General features: G+C 48.9%; 1 protein-coding gene across 1 annotated transcript; it reads left to right on the top strand.

Moving 5' to 3' along the window:
* Positions 1 to 400: 400 nt before the first annotated feature.
* LOC138107147 (TOG array regulator of axonemal microtubules protein 2-like) lies at positions 401 to 24,222 on the top strand. The gene is made up of 16 exons (XM_069008458.1): positions 401 to 531; positions 1,812 to 1,858; positions 3,818 to 4,099; positions 5,497 to 5,585; positions 6,532 to 6,682; positions 7,776 to 7,937; positions 9,947 to 10,079; positions 10,916 to 11,021; positions 11,784 to 12,019; positions 13,517 to 13,669; positions 14,826 to 14,943; positions 15,899 to 16,002; positions 18,751 to 18,955; positions 20,132 to 20,348; positions 21,686 to 21,772; positions 23,955 to 24,222. Exons 1-16 carry the CDS (start codon positions 401 to 403, stop codon positions 24,206 to 24,208), a joined length of 2,475 nt encoding a protein of 824 aa, XP_068864559.1. The 3' UTR covers positions 24,209 to 24,222.
* Positions 24,223 to 24,517: the final 295 nt, after the last annotated feature.

The following is a 24,517-nucleotide window of genomic DNA, read 5'->3' as shown; positions in this document are numbered from 1 at the left end:
TTGGAGTTTGAAAAAGGGATTTTTAACTAGTAAACTTTTAACTGGGAATTTTAACTGGGACTAGTACAGACAAACTGCTTTGAACAAGTAAAAACACTGCTAATAAAGCTTGATTTTTGTACCTGGGCTGATGGGTTAACTTTATCATTTAATCTAAAGAACTGTTTAATTCAAAATTAACTAATTAAGGCACTTAACATGCAAAGACCAAACTTAATTAGGGACTTCATGTATGACAAAGACCAAGCTGCTCCATCAGTTTGACATTTCTGCCAGGTCCCAGCTAAGAGCATGGCTAAATGTCTTCAGGCATGAATGGGGGCAAGGCTGGATGCTTGATCTGAGGAGTACTGTGTTCTACTCTTTGCAGGCTTCCTTGCTGTTTTCCAGCGGTGGGGATATGAAGAAGGGGTCATTGGGACCACCTTTGATCCCCCCAATACGCAAGGCAGTGAGTCCCCCTGTGAGCAGTGCGGCAGCGTCTGTCCCAAGCTCTCTGCAGCTGGATTTCCAGGAGTCCCAGGAGACGAGGTAAGCCAAGGTGTCTGCTGCTCCAGTGTGCTGTTCCCCTCGCTCTTCTTGTTTCGTGAGGTTATTTTCCACAGTCATCTCTCCCATGTATTTAGGCAAACCTCCGTGTATTCCCCATTTTGCCCATCTGTGGTGATCCAGCGCAATGGCAAACCCAACACCATATGCCCTAAGAGCAGAGGTGGTTGTGGGGAAGAGGAGGCAGGGCTTAAGAGCTCCTCAAAACAGGTCCTCTGCTGGAGGAGAAGACTTGGCTGCTGATTCCCTCTGTGGTGTTTGTGGTGTCATTTGGGAACTGTATTGCATGGATCTGGATACTGCAGTTCTTTGAATACTGTGATCCTTGACTGTCAACTTCTGCGGCCATGAGAATATGTCAGGGCAAATATTGGCTACTGAGGAGGTGTCTGCAAATTCAGGTGCTGCTTCTGTAAATGTCAGGCGTGACTTCTCTGTGCCTGGGCCTCCACCGTGAAACCAGAGCCCAGATAAAACTTGGGGTACAGATGTATAATCTGATCGATGTCTAGTATTTCGATCTGGGCTTAAGATCAAAGAGGGCAAGGTGCTAGAGAAGAGTTATAGGACTGTACCTGATGCAAAGATATTAGCTTGGATATAGGTGTGAGAAAATGTAGCTGTCAAGCTTATCCTAGTGACAAGGATAAGGAAGGAGTCACAGAAGTATCATTCCAATTGAAAAGCATCCGTAGGGCTTTTAAAGTGCAATCTGAATATCCTTACCTAGCAGCTGAGTTGGAAAAGGCCTTTTTGTCCTTGAAAGAGCAAGCAGGTGTACTGTCATTCTCAGGAGAGAGCAGTGCTATGACCCCATGTAGCCCGAGACTGTCACCAGTGTAAGGCATGAGCAGGCAAAGTCAAGCTTTGTCAGGAGAACAAAAGTAGCTGCCCTCCATACAGACTTGTGTCTCAGCTCAGCAGCTCTTGCTGCTTCACAGAGGCTGTAGGAGCCACTTGGCTCCAAAAGGAGAGAACTGGGCAGGTCTGATGCAAGTTGAAGAATGACTGCTGTGTTTCAGCCAGAGCTTGGCAAGCTCTGTGGGACTCCAGCAACTGAAAGCTTAAGGACAATTCATCAGCTTTGCAATTGGGTTTGCAGTTGTGTTGGCTTGCAGTTTTGCAGTTGGGTTTATGTGTTGCATTTCCTCCTTCATCAGGGGGACCGTGCTAAGAAGGTTTGCCTCCTTTGATGCTACACACATTCCATGCCCTTCTCTTTCTACCTGCTCATATGTTCTTTTGTCCTCCATTTTCTCAAGGCCAAGATCCAGCAGCAGAAGCAAAGAGAAGAACTCTGAACATGCAAGTAGGTACAGGGCATGTCTGTCCTAAAATGACCATTGGAATGCTGACCCAGGGGTGGCATTGGGACAGTTTGGTTGAAAACCATCCTGGTTTAAATTTCTTCAAATTCCTTTGAATTCCTTGATGGGCTCAGTGGACTCTCCCAGAGCCTGGTCACTGGGAGTGTGCTCCGGTGGTGCAGTGAAAATTACTCCAGGAGCTGCACTGGTACCTTGGGGCTTGGGAAATGTGCCACAGGAAAAGAAAACATTCCTCTCCATCCTGCACATGCCTTTCGTCTCCCTGCACCCTTTCTAAGGTCATAATTAGTAGAGAAAAAAAGACATTTAGCATGAAAGGAGAAATGTTCCCACTCCTTCCTCCTGCCTTTGAAGGGGGACACCTTCCCTTGGGGCAGTTTCTGTGCTGAAGCCTTTGCGATCTGAAGGAGATTCATGGACATTGCCTGGTTTTGCATGGGGAGAAATAGGGAAACCTCCTTAGACAGAAAGGCCTTGTTAATGTTCCAATTAAGGGGAAGGAGACTTCCAAATGGATGCAGCCTATGCAGGACCAGAGTTTGTCATCCTCTGACAGCACAAGCCTAAAGCCACCTATGGCAGGTTCACGATGGCAAATCTCTTCCCCGACTCTCTCTGCCCGTGTCAGTAGTGCAGGCTGAGGCTGGGGGAGGAGATGGCTTCTGCCCTGTCCCCCCTCCCTGCCTTGCCTGAGCCCTGACAAGAAGAGTTGTGCCAGACAAAATGCGGTGTCTGGTGCATGTGTGTCAGCCCCTGCTTTCAAGTTCAAAGCCTCAATGACAGTGGTGTTGTTCCTTTGCCATCTCTGGGCGTGGAATGATAGGAGAGGTGAGATTTGAAGGAACAATTTTGCTGATGCAGAAAAAGGGATCAGATCCACTGGTCCCTTGCCTCAGGGTTAGTTCTGCCAAATCCTTGGCAAGGCCCCTTTGGAATGACTCCGTAATTGCTGATATGCAGCTGGAATGCTGAATGCAGCTAGGGAGAAGTATTGCTGACTATGTAAGGTGGCATTTTAGCTGGATTAATTCTGCTCTAGAAATGAGCTATCTCATTAAAGCTTACCTGTTACGCTTTTATAATTGTGCTGACCATTCTACAGGGGAAAAAAATCCTGATTTAAGACAGTTATTCCTTTTTACTGCCCTGCTGCCACATGATTTTATCATCGGTGGAGGCCTGTACAGAATGATTAGTTCTCTGAGTTTTAAAAGCTCCGTTGGAGAGCATTTCAGATTAACCTGCCCCGTGCCATTTCCATTAAGAAAATTTTGAATTGTCAGGATTAGCGAAGATCAGAAATGTTTTGAGGCAGGTCATGTTTATGTTGGGTTTGGGTGTCTCTGCAGGAGAGAAAGCAGGGAATAAACCCCTGGAGCAACAAAGCAGAGAAAAGCTGGAACGTTTGCATGAACAATGTGCTCCCTACAGATATGGGCTGCTTGAATACTGGGAACATCTAATTTTGATTGCAAATCTTCTGCAGCTTCTAACACGGGGTGCCATTGTTTGTGTCCCAGCACTGCCTTTGTTGTAAAGAGAAATAAAAACCACCAACAAAACCCAGCTGAGAACTGAGGGGGAGTTACAGAAACAAAGGCCTTGAAAACTGGCTTTGGAAAGCAATTACTTCCTAGGTGGAATTGTCAAATTCTAGAGACCCCCCTGTGGGTTGCCAACTGTTTGGAAGGAAAGGGATCCCTTCCAAGTAGTGGATGAGCCATGAGCAGCACAGAAGCAAAGTAGTGGAATGTCTCTCTCCTGTCCTGCCAGCTCCATAGAGTTCAGAGCAATTATAGTGATGCTAGTCTCATGAAAAATAAAAACAAAGCGATCTTCTCAATATTAAAACACCCCTCGAGTGCCTCACCCATTAGTTGTGGTGATTGTAAAGGTGGGAGTTCAACTAACTCACTTCTTCCCTTGTACCTGATCTACAGCTTCTTCTGAGTCTACAACAAAAGCCCAGAGGAAGAAAAAAAATTCATGGTGTGTGATAGGACCTGGGATGCCTCTGTTCCCAAGGGACCTGGCTGAACTTTTCGGCTTGGTGCCAACTGACGTGCGGAAGCCCGGCCTTGGCAGTGCAGGTCTCCGCTCGCAGCCTGCTCAGGGGGCCTTGGCCCAGGAGCCCCGGCAGGGGCAGCTGAGCAGCGCTGCCCCCGGGGTCACTGCCAGGGAGGACACGGTGAAGGCTGAGCATGGCTCAGCCTCACAAAGAGGTAAGGCGGGAGCTGGGCCGCTCTCTGGCGGGAGGAAGGCTCTTGTGCCAGCCTAGAGAGCCTGGGCACATTGCCAGGGAACAGTTCTGCCCTGCATGTGCCCCCTGCAATGAGCTGTGCAGCTCCCAGTGCCCCGTGTAGCTGTAGGGCTGCTCAGCTGTGGGGCCGGGAGAGGAGCAGGAGGGTGCGTGTGCAGCTGAGCCATTCCTGGAAAGCACAGGGCTCTGGGCTCCCTGCTGTCCCAGGGCAGCCCAGAGGCCAGGCTGTTCCTGTGCTGGCTCTCTGGAAGTGGGTCAGGGTGTCTCCCTGGTCTGCCTCAAGTGGCTGCTGGCAGGAGCGTGTTTCCCTGTGCAGCTCTTTAGAAGTTACCTGGGAATCTCTCCAATGAAATAGTGTAGCTTCAGATACTTTATGTTGGTGGCATTGTGGCCTCTGTCATATTTTGTGTCTCCACTTTGCACTTGGGACTGACTGCACTGCTCCCAAGGAGGTTACCCTGGAGTCAGTAGTTTTTCCCTATTAACTTCCCAGATGCTCTTACCTTCCAAGGCCTTGCCCCCAATCCAGAATAGCCCTCCTTCCTCAAAGCCCATATCTAACTCTTTTTTATTATTAAGCTGACCATTTTGCAGGGAAAAAAATCCTGATTTAAGACATTGGTTTTTTGCTACTTTGCTGCCACGTGATTTTATCCTCTGTGAAGCCATGTAAAGAGTGACTCATCCTCTGAGTTTTAAGGGCTCTGTTGGGGAGTATTTCAGAACGAGTTACATTGTTCCACTTCCATTAGGAAAATCAGCCTTTAGTCAGACTGGCCTGAAAGTGGCCCAATCTCACACAGTTTAGAATGAAAATCCTCGGGGAAAGCAAATGATCCCGTTTCAAGAACACAATTCACATTTGGCTAACACTCCTGCAATCCTAAGCTTTTCTTTTCATGTCCTCTAAAATATTGCCACAAAGAGAAGAAAATACTGATCTAAATGCTTACAGGTCTTAGAACCCAGGAGTTCTTTTAGGAATCAGGAAGAAGATGTGTACTAAAATCAGCATGAATTAGGGCAGATAAGAATCTCTGTCAGGAGCAAGCTCCGTCTCTGCCCTTCTCTATCAAACACAGCGGCTCTCCAGCACCCAGGGGTGAGGCCTTCATCATGCAGGAGGTTTCACTCTGCTGGCCAACAGAGCAATGCCATGTCTGCTGCCAGTGCACTGTGGCAGTAGCCCATCCATTGGGAGAGGTTCTAGGCATATGTACCTTGCTGCTCTCAGACACAATCTCTGGGCCTTATCAGAGCTCAGCAGTCTGGAAGCTGTCTTGCCTGTTGCCCAGCGTGGCGCTGTTGGGGGCTTGAAGTGTGCCAGAGATTTACAGGAACCTTTGCTTCCATTAACAGGCCTCCCACTGAGCCAGGCCAAGGAGACGGATCACCCCACCGGTGCTGGCCTTACGAATGCCGAAGCCCTGAAGGATGGCTTTCAAAAGGTGAGGGATAAGGACAGGCACGAGCAGACTTCCTTTCCAGTGACTGTTTAGTGTTTGGCCCAAAATGTCCCTGAAAATCATAATCTTCCACTCTTGGGGGATGGGGATTCTCTTGGGAATATATTTGACAGCTCCAGAGCAATTGCTTGGCTATTTCCAGTGGTGGCAAGGTCACTGGTTTGGAGATGGTGCTAAGGTCATGCCAGAAGCATTCTTTATGTGCAAAGGCCCTTGTAGAGAAGTTCTGAATGGCAGAGCAAGCTACACCTCAGTGAATGTGGGCAAAGTGCATCCTCGGAAGCACAGAAGCAAGGATTCTAATGCTGAGTGTAAGCAAGGCTGCAAAATAAAATGGGAGACTTTGATTTTTCCTGGTTACCTTTCTTGCTGTATCTCACAGCCCTCTCATTCTCAATTTTTCCGCACATTAACATCAATGTTTCTGCAACTTGTTTTCACGTGACTCCTCTTTTTGGCCTCACGATCTCCGAGAGCAGCTGAGTCCTTCAGAAGCCAGAAGTGAGAAACGGCTGCAATTCCTGGCCACGAGTGTTAAGCAACAGCTAATTACCCCTCCTTGCTGCGTATTGCACATGGTTTTTATTCTTCCTGCCATGTAGGAAGGGAACTGCCTGCCCAGCGGTCACGTGGGCTCTTCATCTGTCTTGGAGCACTCCTGTGATTTTCTTGCTTCAAGCAGGGCCTCTTGACATAGGCTGAGAAACAGTACCTTGGAGCAGTGGAAGGTTATGGCAATAAAGCGTTCCACCTCACTGTGTGTAATTGCCAAGGTGAGGACAGGAGACATTCTTCAGAAACCATTGGAGTGTACATGGAGCTGCATCAAGGACTGTGGAACTCGATGGACTCTGTGCTCCTGATGAGATGTTGTGTCTGGTTTGTGTGTCTCTGCTTACAGTCTGTGATGCATTCCCATTGCATGTAGATCCGTGCTGCATTGTGCATTTTGGCTCAAAGGAACTTAGAGCGGAATCCAATGGGGCCTTTGGAGACAGAGATCAAGACAAAGAGAGAAAAGGAAACGTCCTTGCAGCTGCTTCCACAGACAGTTGACCCCGGGGATGCAGCTGCAGCAAGTAAGTGGTTGCTACACCTGGGGTCCTTTCTGATCACTCGCTTGCCCTCTGCACAGTGTTGCCCTCAGACCGGGGGGCTGTTACACTTGCATCCAAGTGGGAGTTTGCATAGGATGTATTTCCGGTCCCCAAAGAAAAATGGAGAGGCATGAAGTGTCTTGCCCAGGGCCTCACTGAGTCAGTAACAGAATATCAGCTTCCCACCTTCCCCTCTGAAGTCCTTCAGAGTGTAAAATTCTGTCTTGCAAAGTACACTGGGGCTTCAGACTCTCTCCTGGCTAGCAGCCTCCAGGAAAAGTGGGTCCAAAAGAATGCTTTTCAACCAAGGTGCAACCTGGAAGAAACAAAATTCAACTCCTTCTAATGAAAACCCCAGAGACCCTTCTCCCGCCACTCCCTGCTGAGGAGCTGGCGCTGTAGAGCTGTGCTGAAGCCCCGAGCCAGTGCTTCTGTTGTAGCCCCAGGAGCAAGCAGCGTTCCCGACTGAATCCCGGCTGAGGGGCTCTGACTGCAGTGCTGTGTGCGCTGCCCCAGGGCAGCAGCAGGGACCTCAGGAGGCAGCACTCAGCCCGAGGGCATCACGCAAGGTTATCTGCGCTTTCTTTTGGGAACTTCCCCAGCCAGCCTCTGAAACAGGGAAACAAAAGAAAAGGAATACTGAGGTTTCCTTGTTTCTTCAGGGAAGCATCCCTGCAATTTGGTTTGAAACCAGAAGAGGGTAGATTTCGATTAGATATTAGGAAGAATTTTTTTATAATGAAGGGGATGAAACACTGGAAGAGTTTGCCCCGAGAAGCTGTTGTTGATCGATCCTTGAAGGTGTTCAAGGCCGTGTTAGATGGGGCCCTGAGGAACCTGCTCTAGCTGAAGATGTCCCTGCTCATGGGGGCTGGACTAGATGGTGGTTAAAGGTGCCTTCAGACCCAAACTCTTCTAGGAGTCTGTGATTCTGTGATCACTTTCCCATGGTACTGTGCCACTGTTATACTTGAAGTTCGTTGGGATAACAAAGAGACGTTACCCAGCTCCAGGAAGTTTTCTGGGCCTTTCCATTGTCAGCCTCCACTCCCAAGCTCCTCTTTGGTCCCTGCAGGCTTTAGCCTACTGCCTGTCAATGGCACAGCTTCCAGTGTGCAGAGAAAACACCCTGGTAGTGCCTTGAAGGAGAAGGTCTTGAGGAAGCAGGACAATGTGCCCTTACTGCCCAATAAGCCCATCATCCATGGAGACGGCAGCTTCCCACGCAACTCCTCAGGTAAGCCTGCTCCACAGCAGCTTTTTCCTGCACCGGTTTTCCTTGCACAAGGAGCGCAAACCGCCTCCTGCCTCAGCCACCACAGCTGGGATCTTGGGTTCATAGCCTGTGCTGAGAATGGACAGCAAATCTACTCTTGAGTTACTCCAGCTCGGCAGTACTGGAGCACTTGGTTCTTAGAGATCCATTGGAAAGCTGAGCTGCATAAAGTAGTGGTAAAGACCTAAGCTCTGGCTTTTGCCCATCCTGATAGACCAAACTACAGCACTGGTGCCAGGAGGCAGCTGTAACTGCAGGGATGAGCTCGGGGCAGTCTGGCAGGGTGTGCTCACTGTGCACCTCTGAGTACCACCACGATCAACTGTCCACTGTCCATCTTGGCCCTCTGCCTGTGCTGCTGTCCGGCTCTGCAGCCAGCTTTCCTGCTCTCCCAGCAAGGGTTGTCTCTGCATGGCAGTCAGCCACTTGGTGCAGCCGTGCTGCTGCTCCCAGAAGTGCCCAATGGCTTCTCGCTGCTGCCATCCCACGGCCTGCAATGCCAAGAGGGAACAAGCAGCGCCTCCTGTGTCACCCCACCCAAATACAGCGGCCTGTGTAGCAGGTGACAGCCAGGAGGGGCTGCCTGGTGCTCCCAGGCTGTTTGCTGCCCGCCGTGAATACACAGCACATAGTCCCTAGTGGCTCTTGCCTCTCCTTTGAGGGCAGCCTGCCTGTGCTATGATCCTGAGTAGGGTGAGATAAGAAGAAGGGAGCTAGGAATGATACTTTGAGTGCTCTTTTCTAGTGATGCTACTTCCATGGTCACAATTGACCAGAACCAGCCTGACGTGGCTCCCCATTCATATTGTATATAGATGTGTACATCGACATCCTGCTGCAGTGACACCGCTGATGGCAGTGACAGGGCTACATCAGTGACAGCCAGATTAGCTCCCATCTGAATATTCTAGATTCTGTGCAATATTTAAACTCCATCATTTGAGACAGCTCAGATGTTTCCATGTACACATTAGAAAACGACCTGTTGAGTGCATGAAGTGAAATTTATGATCAACAGTCCTTCTGATGACAAATGGGTTTCATAAGAAATGCATTTATCCTCTGAATTTTCTCATACCTTGTAAACTGACTATCAAGAGATTGTGTCTGCCCACAATTTGCATCTGTATTTAGGTATTCTTATCATCAATTTGCATTTGGAAGGCTTTTTTATCAACCATCTGGGCTTGAGATTCCATTTTTCCACAAGAGAAAGCTTAGGCTTGCACAGTGTGCACACAAGTCCATTTGATGGCAAACAAATTTCACCTCAGCATCTTTGAAATACAGCCAGTGTGTACTTTACCGAAATAGTAAAGATTCCTGATGCTTAGAAAGAACAAACTCCATGAACTACTCCCTTCCCAATAGCAGGCTGAAATGTAAGTGCACTCAGCTGCCCTCTGTCTAGAGCAGTTGAAGTCAATGGGAACAGAGGCGCTGTGAGGTGTGAAGGGTCAGGTATCGCTGTTCCCTGGTAGTTGCTCTGAGGGGATTCAGCCGGGCCCAGCAGGGCTCGGTTGTTCAGGCTCGGCTTGGTGCTGTCACGAGGCAGCTGCAGGTCTTTCCTCAGGGAGTTGCAGAGTGCCTCTGTCCTCAGGGCTCGGGGAAATCAGGGCGCTGAGACAAGAGAGGCAGCTGAGGGGTCCCTCCTGGGGTAGCAAGTCCTGCTGGTGGGCACTGTCTCACAGGGAGTGGGAGCTCTGCGGCCTCAGGAAGGTGCCGCTGGCTGTGCTACCTGTGGCACTCGGGAGCTGGCGCTGTGTGGGCAATTGTCAGGTTTAGCCAAGGAGCTGTGCCCAGCTGGGGGGGGCTGGGAGAAAGCAAGGAGCCAGAGAGCAGGGAATTCTCTGAGCCAGTGCCAGTTTGTACCTCATGGAAGCCTGGCTGGGAGATGGGGCTGCAGGCCGCTCCATGGCGGGGTGCCTTGCCCGGGGCTGCAGCGCTCAGGGCTGACCCTCTCCTTACAGTGACCCCACAGACGGCCACTGGTGCCGAGCGCCGAGAGGAGCCGCTCCGTGGGAAGGGGCAGAAGGACGGAGCCTCTTTGGAGCCACAGCAGTCCTTGCTCGAGGCACTCTCCTTGCTCAGCAGCGATGACTGGTAAGAAAGGCCCCGTTCCCTCTTTCTCCCTCTTAGCGTTAAGGTAGGTGAGGAGAGTATCTTGCTAGTGCCTCTGAGCCCCAACAGCCCAGAGGGCCGAGGGGCACCAGTGAAACCACTCCAGAGCAGAGAGAGGATAAAGATTTGAGAGCAGCCTTTTCTTGGCCTTGCTCTGCAGCAGTGCTCCAGCTGCAGCAGGTCCGTGCTGTTTCCTCGCTTTGCCTGCTGCTCTGTGGAGCTGCAAAGGAAATCTTGAGGGAAGAGAGAAAGCTGTGGGACAAGATGATTTGCTGGCTGAAGCCAGAAGCAGGATGGCAGCAGTTTGGAGTGTAGAGATTTGGGTGCCTCGAGTTGCAGTGGGACTGAGTAAGATTTGTCTCTGGCCCCACTGCTGGCAGCAGTGGCAGGAGTCGGGGTCTGCCTGTGACCTTCCGCATGTGAGTCCCAGGAGCAGCTACAGGGAGTTCTTCTTTCTGAGAAATGCACTGAGTTGTGCCATAGAGTCACAGGGAGGTGACAAGAAACAGCAGCATGGCACGGTCTCACAGCTTCCAGGAAGCACTGACATAGGGACTTCATGTGCCAGAGACTTCAGAAAGGCTGCCTTGTTAAACGGCCACAAACGAAGACTCTGAAACCCCTCTATTTGCCTCTTGGATTTGTGTATGCTTTTGACAGCCACAGCAACCTGTGGCAGCGAGTGCCACGATTTCATCAAGTACTGCCTGAAAAGCACCTCCCTTTGTTTGACTGAGCCGCCAGCCTGGTAATTTCAGAGGGTGCTGCCCAGTTCTTGGGTGGAGAGAAAGTCAATCTTTTTGGTACTTGCCTTTCAGGGAGCTGAAGGAGAAGGGACTCTTCAGCATCAAACACCTGGCTGAGTCCCACTCAGAAGTCCTTCTTTGTAGACTTCGTGAGGTTTGCTTGGCACTTACCAACGAGGTAAGAACATTGTTCTGAATCGTCCTCCGTGCCTCATACACGGTGTGTAGAGTAGATATGTGCCTGTTCATCTCCCTGTGTGCTCAGGGACTGCCTTCATTTCTGCTTCTAGACCTTATATTTCTCATGTCTGTCAGCTCTCTATAGGATCTGTGTGCACGTGTAGCTCTATTTACTGCTAGGTCGGGCACTCTCGGGCACTCTCCTCTTGGAGCGAGCTGCCATTATCATGCAACGTGCAAATGCAGAAACGGAGACACCAATTATGTTATTTGCTGCAGTCCAAATCTCTGCCCAAGCTGTGATTCAACACTGCCAATTAGTCTGTAGACTTGAGCCTGTGTTTTCTGTTTCCTGGCTGAGGGCTTCAACTGCTGCTGTTGCTTTTTCAAAGAGGAGTAAATGACTCCTTTGTCTTTATGGCTTGTGCCTTTATGGTTTGAGAGCAGCCCTTGCTTTAATTTGTTTCTTTGTTTTTTGAATAAAAGGGCCTAAAACCAAAGCAGTGGACATTACAGGAGAGTTAAGTAGAACACTTTAAGTGAAATAATATGTTTCAGGCCTGCAGTAAGCAGGCCTGAGGCCTAGCACAAGTTGGTGCCAGAGTAAGTGCCTTTCTGTGCTTGTGCTCTTCTGCTCTGCCTGTGCTTTTGTGTTCCCCTGGACACAGCTGGAAGTGTTGTCGTTTCCTGGGACTTTTGTCTAAGGCAACTGGTTTTCTTTTCAAGGTGATTCTTATGTTTCCCCTCATGACTTCCCCAGGTGACCAACCTTCGCTCAAAGGTGTCTTACTGTGCAATCGTCACTCTTGGAGAGCTCTTTGTGACCTTGCAGAAGGACATGGACTCGGAGGTGGATGAGGTTGCTCGGGTCCTTCTCCAGATGGTGTGGAACTCCCCAGAGTTTGTTCAGAAAGCAGCCAGTCAGACCCTGGGAGTCATGGTGGAGCATGTGACTCCTGCACGAGCAATGACTGCTCTCATGGACAGTGGAGTCCAGTAGGTTCTTCTTGTCTTAGTGGTATTCTTCACCTTCTATTGTGTGGGGGGGAGAAGGGCTGAGAGAGAGAATGGGAATGGTGGGAGGGAAGGGTCCTGTATCCTGCATCTTCTGTGAACTCAGTGACTTGATTCTCCGATCAACCTCACTTCTTTCCTCTTGTCACCTATTTCTGCCCTCGTGCAGCCCATTAGTTGACAGAATCACAGAGCTGAATCAGAATATGCTGAGTTGGAAGGGGCCCATCAGGATCATCGAGTCCAGCTCCTGGCCTTGCACAGAACACCCCAAGGGTCCCACCATGTGCCTGAGAGCGTTGTCCAAAGGCTTCCTGAGCTCTCTCAGGCTTGGTGCTGTGACCACTGCCCTGGGGAGCCTGTTCCAGTGCCCAGCCACCCTCTGGGTGAAAAACTTTTTCCTGATATCCAACCTCAACCTCCCCTGACTCAGCTTGCTGCTGCTTCCTGGAGTTCTCCCAGTCTGTCCGAGTTGCCTAGATGTGGTGAATGGCGGGCAAGTGAAAGTGCCTGCAAAGGCTAAGGATAGAGCCCTGTGGTTTTGTGGGAAGAGGGACAATTGCAACTGCAGCTGTGAGCACTCTTTGATATTTCACAGCCCTAACCACAGAGGCCCTGGGAAAAACCATGCATCCTCATTATGCCATTCCCTTGAGAAGTAAGGAGGGTTCTTGCTGGGGCATGGAGCACATGGGGGACAACGTGCTGGGTGTGGCACAGCCTGCACAGCAGGTGCAGCTCCTGCCAAGAGGAGTCTTGTATGACTGTCCTGGCCTTAGAGCCCCCCTTTCTATTCAAACTGATGTCTCATGTTAGCCTTGAGATGATGAATCACTGTACAGGCACCTTCACAGGCCGACTGCCATGGGACAGCTGAACCAGGTGCTGCCTTAAGTGTTGGTGCTGGGCCTGACAGTCCCCAAGAGACACTCTCTAGAACAGGACAACCTGGCTAAACTGACTGCCACCCTTTCCTCAGCTTTGGAAAAGGGGGAAACGTTCAGATGTATCTCTTGCCAAGCCTCACAGAAGAAACCGGCTGCATTGCTGGATATTCTGCAACTTCATGTCCCACAGCGTGTTTTGCCTGCATTTGTTTTTTTCCGCGGGTCTGCAGATTTGGGGGTAAATGGGTGGAAATATCCTCAATCCTGCTGCAGCTGTCTGTGTAGCGGCTGGCCCCTGATGGGTCAGCCTGGCTTGTCTTTAATTTCCCTCTTTCTCCGAGTGAATTTGGGGAAAGACATTGAGTATCAGATAGTGCAGGGAGACTGAGTTCCTCGCTCTTGCTTGCAGGCAGTCCTTCTGTACAGGGCTAACTTTGTGGTTCTCTGAGGACAGAACCTTCTACAGGTGTCCCAAGTGTCAGGGAGAATCCAGGCCTCCTTCCCCCAGCAATGACAGGGAGCATGCTCTGGCCAAGGCCTGCGCTGTGTCCCTCTGCTCCCTGTGCCCCAGTGTTTGCTCTCTTCTTCCCAGGAGCCGCCACGTCCAGGTGCGGAAGTGCGCGGCCCAACTCCTCCTGTCCTTGATGGAGAAAACTGGAGTCACGAAGCTCGCAGGAACGCCCAGGGCTGAGAGGCTGGCGCACGCGGCAGGGACGCTTGCTCAGGACTGTCACGAGGACACGAGGTAATGATCTTCATTTCCCCTCCTAAAACCGGAAAACTGTTGGGTGTCTGGCTGTAAGGGGCAAAACCACAAAAGAGTGGAAGCTAAAGGAAATATTAAGTTACCTCACTGTGTGGATGAGGTTCACAGAGTCACGGAATACGCTGAGTTGGAAGGGACCCATCAGGGTCATCGAGTCCAGCTCCTGCCCGTGCGCAGGGCCCCCCAAGGGTCACTCCATGTGCCCGAGAGCATTGTCCAAACGCTTCTTGAGCTCTGTCAGGCTTGGTGCTGTGACCACTGCCCTGGCTTGTCTGGGGAAATGACTGTGCTGGGGAACCTGAGGTTGTCCCGCAAGAGGGAGCATTGCCAGCTTCCTGGGACTGGAATGAGTCTTTCCTGAGATCAAAAGAGCCATCAGATGAGGCAGTCAAACAGTTTTGCTTGGCCTTAGGTGCACAAGACAAAGCCAAAATGTTGGCTAATGTTCATCACTGAAGGATCCCATACATCTCTTTCTCATTAACTTAAGACTTTCCTAGAAATATTCCAGGGATCTTTAGCCAATGTATTCAGTCTTTCTAAACCTCTTCTGCAGATTTCTATAATGCTGTTATCTGGGGCTGAATGACCTCCAAATTGCTTCTTGAAGAAAACTGTGGTTTCCTAGTGGCAAAATCAACCCAAACCACCAAAATCCCCTTACTTTGAGGATTAAATTCCCATTAATAGCTGCCAAGAACGCATGAGCAACTAGCTGCCCCTGTGCATACATATGGTATAGAATAATCAAAAGCAAGCATGAGGCATTTGGTCCTGGCTTCCCTGCCAGTTAAAGAAAGGCAAATTACTGTGCAATGGCAGCAAGGCACTGCTAATAAGCTCTGACTCAAAGCAGAGGTGTTTCGCTTGTTCCCTGGGATCCTTCGATGCCACAGAAGCGCACCCACAGTTTCAGAGTGAGATTGTATTTTTCTGTTGCCCCACGTTCGCCTCTTGCCTCTTGTGTTCAGCTGACAGCACTGTGCAGTGACAAGTGGAGGTAAATCTCTCTCTTTGCTGAGTAGGTAATGCCTTCTCATGCAGGTATGGCAGCTGCTGAGTTTAAGGTATCAGCTTATTCTGTTAACACTCCTCCTTTGTTTGTTCACCTTTCTTTCTTTCTTTCTTGTGTTAGGCATTATGGACAGGAGATGGTGAAAATGATGCTGAATCACCAACAATTTAACAGGCTTTTGGAACAATCTTTTTCCACCCGTGACCTGGAAGATATTCTGACAAGAATTAAGAAGAAAGTAAGTGCTTGGTAGGAGACATGTCTCCTTTGTGCAAGTATTGCCACTGCTGATATGAGATCAAACATACCTAATCTTATCTCATTCCTTTTCTGCCGAATCCTTTTGCTCCTGGGAATGAACTGTTGATCCTCAACCTGTTCATCTGCAGAGCACAAAGGAACTGATAGTATTAGGGGAAAAGTGTAGTATTGGATATTTTGAATATCGGCCACAAACAGGGAAGGGAAAGAGGAGAAAATGGGTTTACATTTAAGCATAACCCCCCACCCCACTATCCCTACTCTGCCCCCAGTGACGCAATTAAGTGAGAACAGTGCTTCTGGAGATAACAGAGTCTTTGCAAAAGACACAGGAAGCAGTAGTGCCAAGAAAATTTCCAAATATACAAAAGATGTCCCAGTCAATCCCAATTACTACAATTACTGTCTGTCTTCTGGCAATACTGCCCTGCTGTCATGCCCTGTGGAGCTGGAAGAAGCTTGGTGAATTCAGCAGCATCCAGTGGAAAATCATTTGTTTGCCTGGAGGTTTTTTTATTCTTTTTACCTCCATTATAGAAGGGAGTGTGCCTTTGTGCAGCAACAGGGAGAGTGAGTGTGGAACCAAATCAACTTCCAACACAATGGGCCAACCTCCAAAGAGTCCAAATTTTTCTGCAGCTTCCTTTAAGAACATTCGTTCCCTACCAGTTTGCATTATTCCCATTTATGCTCAAGAGTAATGCATTTGGGATTTTAGACTGCTGCTCAGTATGGTAGCAGCCATAACCTGCCTTGGGCTATTGAAAACAAAGAGTTGGCATCACTGAACCTCTGGCCTGTTTCCTTCTGTAAGTTCCGAAATGTTTGCCTAAGCCTTGGTAGCAGCGATCCTGGTTCTAAGTTGTGTTTTAAACAGGTAATTTCCTATTTTACATTCTAAAGATCCATGGGGTTTCTTTATGCCTTTGTAGGGGATGGAAACGCAGAAGGCTGAACCCCCATCTGTCCAGGAGCCTGTGAAGAAGAGGAGCGATGGCTCGAAGAAGCCCCAGGCCACATTGCCTTCTAGTAAACGGTACTGAGCACTTTAGTTAGATGTGACAAAGCACATGACAAGCTTTACATGTCTCTTCCTCAGGAAAATCTTTCCGGTGGAGATGACCTGTGCCAGAGATTGTTTCCTTTCCCTACAAATGCTCTATCAAAAAATATGTCTCCTTCTGCATTACTCTGAACACAACTTCTCTGGAAGGGTTTCCACAAAAAAATGGGCGACAAAAAGACACCCATCGGTTGCAGCTCAGAAGATCCAGTGCAGTGGCAAGGACAGTGCTGTGGAGGCTGTGAGAGGGCCATGTCTCCACTGCCTCACTTGGGACAAGTAAATTCAAGCAGGGTTTTTTTCCTCTGAGAGCAGTCTTTTTCAGATGGGGGTTTTGATGAGAAGTCCCAGTCTTGAAGCAAGATGCCGTTCCCCAAAATAGCACTTCCCATGCATGTGGTTTGGCCTTCCTGAATCATGGTTTTCTTACCCTCAGACAGTACCAAGATGAGTAGTAAGTAGCAAGCCAGTTCCTGAGCAACTTTGGTCAACAGGTGTCTCAATGTGGACGTTTTGTCTTGACATTCCTGTCCTTCATACCGTTTGCTTGATGGGCAGCATGTTTGGTTTATTTTCCCCTGTGCTGCAATCAGCATTTGAGACAGGAATTTGGTCCTTGCTGTCTCTTCCTGCCAGTGGGAGAGCTACTTGTACCTGTTGTCCTCTGATAACAGAGGGGATTTATTTAGCTCTGTCATGCTCAGCGCTGGCAGGAGAGTGACCACATGGCTCAGTAGCATAGTCAGGATCTTCCCATGCTCATGGAAGAGACCGGCTGATCCAAGAGAGTTGTTCCCAGTGGGCTTGTTAAGCTGTGGATCTAGTCTCTAGGGAAGCAATCATGTGAGCGTAGTGCTGGGATGTCTGGCTTCTGTTTTTATCCCTGTTACTGATTTTCTGGATCCTTCAGATATGCCCCTATCCATCTGTTCAGATGCATCTGAGCTACTTTTCCAGATTGTCATGCCTGCTGTAGAGACACTTCTCCAGAGGGATGAGTTTCCTTATTATAAGACACACACCTCCCTCATGACGAGGCATTTAAACTTGGAAGTAGCGTCTCTCTTTCCTCACAAAGCAGTGCGACATGTGTACCTGGGAAGCTGTCTGGAGATAAGTGAGATGCATCTCATCCTTGGTTTTCCTGAGTAAGCACTGGTGAGAATGTTGCTTGCAGATTGTCTCCTGTAATGATTGTGTAGCGGGATTGGTTTGTAACCAGGCAGAAACACCAATTTAGTGTAGTGGTTTGGTCCAAAATACTCATTACTGTTTACCTTCTGTGAGATAAGAATTAGGAGAAACGCAAAGCAGGCACCAAACTTGAAAGAATATAAAGAAGTTTATTAACAGACCTAAAAGAAGAAAAAAAAAGTCATACCACACCTTCAGAACACTTCTCCTCCCCCCACCTTTCTGTCTTCTCCCAGTGACAATGTAAAAAGACAGCCCTTGAGATGTTCAGTCTGTTTACCACTTCCATAATAACCTTGTTCAGTCCATTTAGGAAGAGGAGTCTCTCTTGCCCATGCTATGAAAACATTATCACAACGAGCCAGCCGCCCGCGTTGGTTCTCTGCTCGCATGCGAGTCCCTTCCCCCCGACTTGCATCTTTTCCCACAACTGCTTTTGAGGGTCCACTCCTGAATTACCGGGGTAAAATTTTAAGGTTGAGCCGTTCAGAAACAAAAGTTCTCTTCACCCATCTCTGGGAGCATTTCATCTCTAAGAATAGAGGCCCTTCTCCTTCCCTGGGAGCAAAGGGTCTTCCTCATCTTCCTCTTTAGGATTATCTCTGGGAGTATCTCTAGGAACTGCGGTTTTGTCCTTTTCCATTTGGAGCAAAAGTCCTCATCACTTCCATCTCTCCCTGTTCAAACTTCTCATGAAATTACAGCTGCGTCAGCATCTGCTTATCTCAGCGCAGGTGCTTTTGCTCACAAGTACAAGTTGAACGCTCCACCCCCCATGCCTGCATGAAATTACAAGGGGTACTCTGATCTACCATAGCTTCACAACAGAATTTTAGCTTTAAGCATCTCCTCTTTCTCTTCCCTCCAGTTTTCAGCTCTTCATAGCACTAAAAGGCTTAATCTCACCTAGGCCTTGCAGCTGGAATGTGGCTTATCACTGTTGGTCACATGACCTCTGCCAGAAAGCGGTGCAGCTTTAGCTGAATCTTGGCAGCACTGGAGAGGGGGAGCCCAGCCGCTCCGGCTGCCCACAGCCCTGCTGTGAAGGGGGAGGGGGGGGTTCCGCGGGTGGAACAGGGCCCACCGGCTCCAGGATGGCCGTGGCCTGGCCCGGCCTGGCCCGAGCAGGGCCTGGGCCGGGCCCGCTGTCCCCTGCACGGGGCCCGCAGCCACCTGTCCCAGCACTGGAAACAAGAGAGAGAGAGTCTGCCTCGGGGTTTCCTATTCTTAAGTGTGGACCACAGAGGTGGTCACAACTTTAAGTGGCTTAAAGAATTGTCCATATTCAAACTGGCCAGCTGATAGGTTCTGTTAGGTCACAGAGGAAGCTGTAAGCACCCCTTTGCAAGAACTTCCAGGACTATGCTTGCTAACCCATGACAGATTGTCATGAGGTCTCACATTGTTTTTTAGATCAGGATTTTCTAGCTTGAAATCACATCATTAGGAAACTTCCCCAAGATGTTCTGCTCACAATTAACTGAAGGTATGATCACCAACAGGTCCTAATTTGGTTTTATTTTCCAGGGTGAAGTCTACCTCTGATGAGCGCCTCCTATGCCGCCCAAAAGCCCAGGTCACGTTACCTCTGGCTGTGAAAGAAACGGAGCCACTCCAGAAGCTTTACAATCTCCTGGAAGCCAAGGAGTTTAAGACACGGATGGAAGGAGTGGCACTCCTCCTAGACCTGTGTAAAACCAGCCCCCAGCTCGTCTCCACTAACACTGTCCAAGTATGTAGGGTGTCTTCATTGTTCCTTTCCTTTAGCTCCTTTCCCAAGCCTGTAGCAGGAAAGTTAATTCAGTGTGTCTTGGCACTACATCCTGGCTGTGTGGGACAGGCTGGTGCCTCTTACCCTGAAATATTTAATTCAGCTCCACGCTTCAGGACAAGTTATTTCAGTCCAGATATATTTGTCTGGCAGGTGCCTATTGATGTTGTTCATCAAATGAGGACAGAGTTTTCTGCTGGTGTAACTTCTGCTGCCTCCTACTCCCACTTGGGTTAAGTGAAGGGAATGCAGCCACTGAAAGCGTGGCAATTATTCTCTAGACAAAAAAATGGGTTTGGATGGGGAAGAGAAGTATCAGGCTGGGCAGGTTTAAACCAATTTTTTTCAAAGGATACTTCTGTAAACTCCGACTTGTCTTGCACAGGCACAACTCTGGCTACTCGTTTCCATCGGCATCCCTATTCCTCTTGGTAAAGACGGTGCTCACCCTTCTTGGGGGGGTCGTTTTTTTCTCTTTGGAAAAGGAGGGAAATGGCTAGGGACAGATCTCTTCCTTCTCCTCCCAGGAGCTGCTTTTTCCCTTTGTCCAGAAAATGGTGCCTGATAATGTGGCTGTCAAGGGACTGAACCTGCTCTAATGAGAGCGGTACAGCACATTAAATTTCAGAAGTCTACCTGCTAGGTAGACAATTGGTCTGGATCCTGGAAGAGTTGATCCGAGCCCTGCACTTCTCCAGACACAGGTTCTGAGACAGACGGAACAAAACCTGGATCTCCTCCAGCCATAGTTTTGGCAAAATCATAACTGCCCTCAGAACTTGAGACAACTGTGTAGAAAAACGGGCATTGTAAATATCTGGTTCCATACTTGGAAAGCAAAGATACTGTTTTGCATCAATAAATGGGATTAATTTAATGATTTAAATGTGGAGGGAAACACCATAGGAACTATTCTGTCCCCGCCCAAACCTCTTCAAAATATATGAAAATCTTTCAACCAGCATGAGGTTGCGCAACCATTCCAGTGAGTGGCCCACAGGAAAATTGTGCAAGCAAGTGCTGACCTGACAGGAAGGATCACTTTCATCTTTTACATTGCTGAGTGCTCATTTCTACATCCCTTCCTCAAACAAGGACATTTTAATCCAGCTTTCATGTTGTTTGTTCTCTTCACAGATTTTTGATTATTTTGTCCCGAGACTTGGTGATACGCACAAGAAAGTGAAGCAGAAGGCGCTGGACGTGCTGGCTGAAATCATAGGCGTCCTGAAAGATGCCTTAAACCCGGTGATCATCTGTTTGGTTGAAGGAATAACAAACAACCTAAACTCAAAGGACCCCGGGGTTTATGCCGCAGCTGTGAAAGCGCTGGAAGCATCCATGGCTCACTTAGGTAAGGCTGAGCCCTGGCATGGACTCTCCTCAACTGTGTCTCTGCCTCTGCAAGTCAAGAGAACGCTGAGTGCCTTGACAGCTGTTGTTGTCTGTGGAAACCTCCAGCTGACATCCACCAGAAGCTGTGCAGGTGCAGTCCTTACGCACCAGTCCCCCAACAGGCCTGAATGTGCATCGGCATTTCCCAAAAGTCCCAGGAGCCCTTGGCTCTGTGCTGCTTGTCTGAAGAGGAAGTGCTGGACTACAGCTTTGCTGGAATTCAGGGCCAAAGGGATGTTTGGAGTTTTCCTGGTCCCCATTTGACTTCCCAAATGAATAGCTTTGCTGTTGGCATGAAGGGACACCGGCGCATCAGAACCTCTGCAGAGCAGCCTCCTGGGAGGCTCCACATTATAGGCATTAGCTTCATTAGGACAGCAGGATCAGTTCTTTACTGCATGCTTGCATGAAGATAATTTGGGACCTCCTTTTTGTATTTCATGCAGGAAAGGAGCTCTTAATAATACCCTGCTACTGAAACCCACACTGGGGTGTAGCTCTGTAGTGGTTCCCAATGAAGCAGATTGCCTGCTTTGTCACTGCCAGCCCTGGTGACCCTGTGAGGGACCACAGTTCATCCCACACATGTTCTGTCTCCAGGAAAAGCTTGCCTTGGCTTATTAGAGTGGTAGGACTGGAGGCTTGCAGGATAATGCAGGCAACAGCGTCTAAACTCAAACAAGACCCCCAAAACCGCAACAGATAGGCACAAGGAAAACTAAAATACATACGACGGTCAAGTATTGGGAAATCAGTTCATTTTCCAGTCTCTCTGCCAAGATCTGATTTCACAGATGTTACAGAAACCCACAGGATACTGAGGCACTGAGCAGTAATAGCTCTTGTATGAGTAACTTGGTGTCTTGTCCCTAGATCCACACAGGTAACCTGCAATTTAAAAACAGCTTATCCTTCAGGTGGGAATGGATGTGTGAATTTTGGAGCCTTCTCACCCTTTTCCATAGGGGAGGGAGAAGATCACTTCTGCAAAGCTCTGGGATGCAAAACCTTTTCACTGCTTACATGTGATTGAACTCTTGAGGTCCCTGATGTGAAATGTTTTACATAGCTCCTGGTACAGCAGACAACTTTGGATTTACAAATGTGAAAGGAGAGCTTTTCTTTTGGAATTTAAAATCCTCCCAAGTAGGCTGGAAGGAAAGAAGAAAAGGATTCAAAAATCGGCAGGAATTTCCTTTCTTTTACAAAATGTAGTTGCCCCTGCCCTTTCCCTCCCCACTGGCCTTTGTCTTATGACCTCAGAAGAGAGAGCAGAAATGTGTGTTTCCCTTGTAGATAAAGTATCACTGATGAAAGAGTTCAGCCACCGAAGGAGTGAACTGAAGGGCCAAGCTCTGCTGGATGTCACGGAGCATCTCTCAGGTATGGCCTCCCCTTCTAAGCCAAGAGGTCTTCCGAGGCAGAATTTACAGGGAATGCCAGTGAATAGACAGGTCCAAATCAGGAGGTGCTGAGCTTGTCCCTCCTGCCCAATACCCATGGAAGGTGTATTGGGCAGGTTTTCCCTGGCTGCTGCAGAGGTGTGCAGCATCTGAGATGGGGGCGGCGCTCGGCCTCGGGGCTGAGCTCTCACTGGGGCATCTCAGAAGCCGCCTCTAGGAAAGGGAGGGGCTAAAAATTCCCAAGCTGGCTCCTCTCTTGGAAGCTCCGGGACAGCTCTGATCCTTTAGGGAAAATGGTGGCAAATGCTGTTTCAGGGGATCCATTTGTTTTGTCCTCACAGAATTCTTGCTTTGCTCTTGGAAAGTTTTGAGGTGGAAGCCTGCAGTGCCTGGGGGTCACAGCTTAGGTCAAAACTCAGCCCACACGAGCCTAACAAGGCCCGGATTTTGTGCAAGGCAGCCTTTGGGGGCAGAGGGGCAGAAGCAGAGTGCTGAGGCTCCCTGCCTGTGCTGTCAAAGTGCCATTGGACTGAGCATTTCAGGGTGTGCAGTCAGGGTCTTCCTATGTCAGCGCTGCCCAAAATGCTCCAAATGCAGCTGATAATTGATTGCTCAGAGGAGCTTGCTATGTCAGCAATAGCCAAGGGATGGAAAAATGATAATCTCAATATATGCTAGAGAAGACAGTGTACAGCCTTGCTTTATTTATAGCCTTGCTTTAGCTGGGGCTAAATCCACTGCTAATTATGCCAGCATCTTTAAATGCAAGGTTTAATACACTTTGTGTCTTCATTCTGAATCTCAAAAGGGCACCTTCAGCGATTGGAGTGTCAAAGGCCCTTTACAGAGCATTTGAATAAAGTAGATCTCCAGGAATAGGGAAGTTAGTTTTGCAGCTATTTTAATCTCTTTTTCAAATAAAGGAATTCAACTGGAATTAGGACTTCTTTAGAAAGAGCAGATGCTCTCTCTGAGATTTAGTGGCAATCTCTCTGAGATTTCTCTGCGCAAGTTGCGTAGTGACCGATGTCTTTAATTGCATGTAAGCTCAAATGAACTCCCATTTTAAAATGGGTACCGTAAGCCTTTTCCTGCTTAGCAGAATTGGTTTTAGGTACTTTCAGGAGCTGTTTAAATGTTGATGACTGCTGGTGGATTAACAGCATAGAGAAAATGAAGTCTCTTCCACCACAGAATAATAAATGGCGACTACATAACATTTTGCCTGGTCAGAAAATAAGAATGGTCCCCAGACCATATCAGGTTTTGATCTCTCAGCCAGATCTGCCATGCAAGGAGCCTGTTGGTAGTAGATTTTTGTCTGTGTTTGATACAGTTCAGAAAATGAGCAGAGAGCAGGCTTTGGAGACAGCGGGAGAGAACACTTGTGTTTTGGTTACATTTCTGTCCCCTGTGTAGCATTCTTCTCTCTCTATTCCCCTATTTCAGCGCACATTGTAAGAAAAAATGCCATTAACATTGTGAGGGGAAATGCCATTAAAATTTGGAGAGGCTCCAATGCCATGGCAATGGGGTCTGGCTAATTACCTAAGACAGCCTGAGGTTTGAAACAGCTGTTTGTTAGAAGCCACAAAAGCCTTCTGCCAAAGACACCGGCTAGTCACTGATGTTTCAAATCCAGCTGTCAAACAGCACCCATCTCTGGTGGGCTGGAGTTTCCAAGTGTGGTCTAATACTGCCCTTTGCCGTGTGCCACCAAGCAAAGGGAAGAGCCAGATGAGACTTTTGGCACTTGACATCAAAGGTCACAACAATGGAATCATCCCTTTTATTAGAAATCTCTCAACTGCCTCTCTATGGTGCATTTCAAAATCTTTGGCGTGGGTTTCGACAACTTCTAAATGGAAATAAACGGCAATTTGACATTTCAGTCACTGTTCATGCAGAAATAAATTGTGGAATGATTTAGTAAAGGTGTGAAGTCTGCCACAGGTACAAGGCTCTGTTTGGAGAAATTAGTCCTGAGAGCTTGGTGGTTCTGTTTCGGGGATGTTCAGCTGCTTTGCCCATTTCTGGATCATGAGGCTCTCACTGTTATTTCACTGATCTTAGCCAGAGAGACTCCCAAAATCACAAGTAGAGGTAGATCCTTGTTTGCATTAAGGCTGGTGGTTAAGAAGTTTGTGTCTCTCTTCCGGCAGCGCTTGTGGGATGGGTTTATCCCAGGAGCCCCGAAGTCGTCCAGCGCTACGCCCTGCCCGTGCTCTGGTCCTTCCTGGGGAACAAGGCGCTGCCTGTCCGAAGCGCCAATGTCTGCACTGTGGTCACCAAGCTTGCCTGCGCCCTCTACAAGGTGATGGGCGCCAAGCTGAGGAAGCATGCTGCCAGCCAGCCTCCGCACGTGCAGGAAAACCTCTCCAACATTTTGGGCTGGTGGAGTGTCGATGACCTGTAGAAAGATGACAAAGTGCTGCGTTGGACACCTCCGGATGTGACTTCTTAGCTGTGCCAAAAATGACAGAATGCAAAGGAAGGGTGTGCACCTGCCCCCGCTCTCTCCACCGCCCTTCCTAGTCGTGGCATGGGGTGCCTGAAGCAACTTCCGATTGAGGACAAGGTGAAGGCTGAGCATGGCTCAGCCTCACAAAGAGGTAAGGCGGGAGCTGGGCCGCTCTCTGGCGGGAGGAAGGCTCTTGTGCCAGCCTAGAGAGCCTGGGCACATTGCCAGGGAACAGTTCTGCCCTGCATGTGCCCCCTGCAATGA

The sequence above is a fragment of the Aphelocoma coerulescens genome, chromosome 3, assembly GCF_041296385.1.
Source record: "Aphelocoma coerulescens isolate FSJ_1873_10779 chromosome 3, UR_Acoe_1.0, whole genome shotgun sequence".
Classification (NCBI taxonomy): domain Eukaryota; kingdom Metazoa; phylum Chordata; class Aves; order Passeriformes; family Corvidae; genus Aphelocoma; species Aphelocoma coerulescens.
The sequence above is the reverse complement of the archived record's forward strand: the minus strand, read 5'-3'. Positions and strand labels throughout refer to the sequence as shown.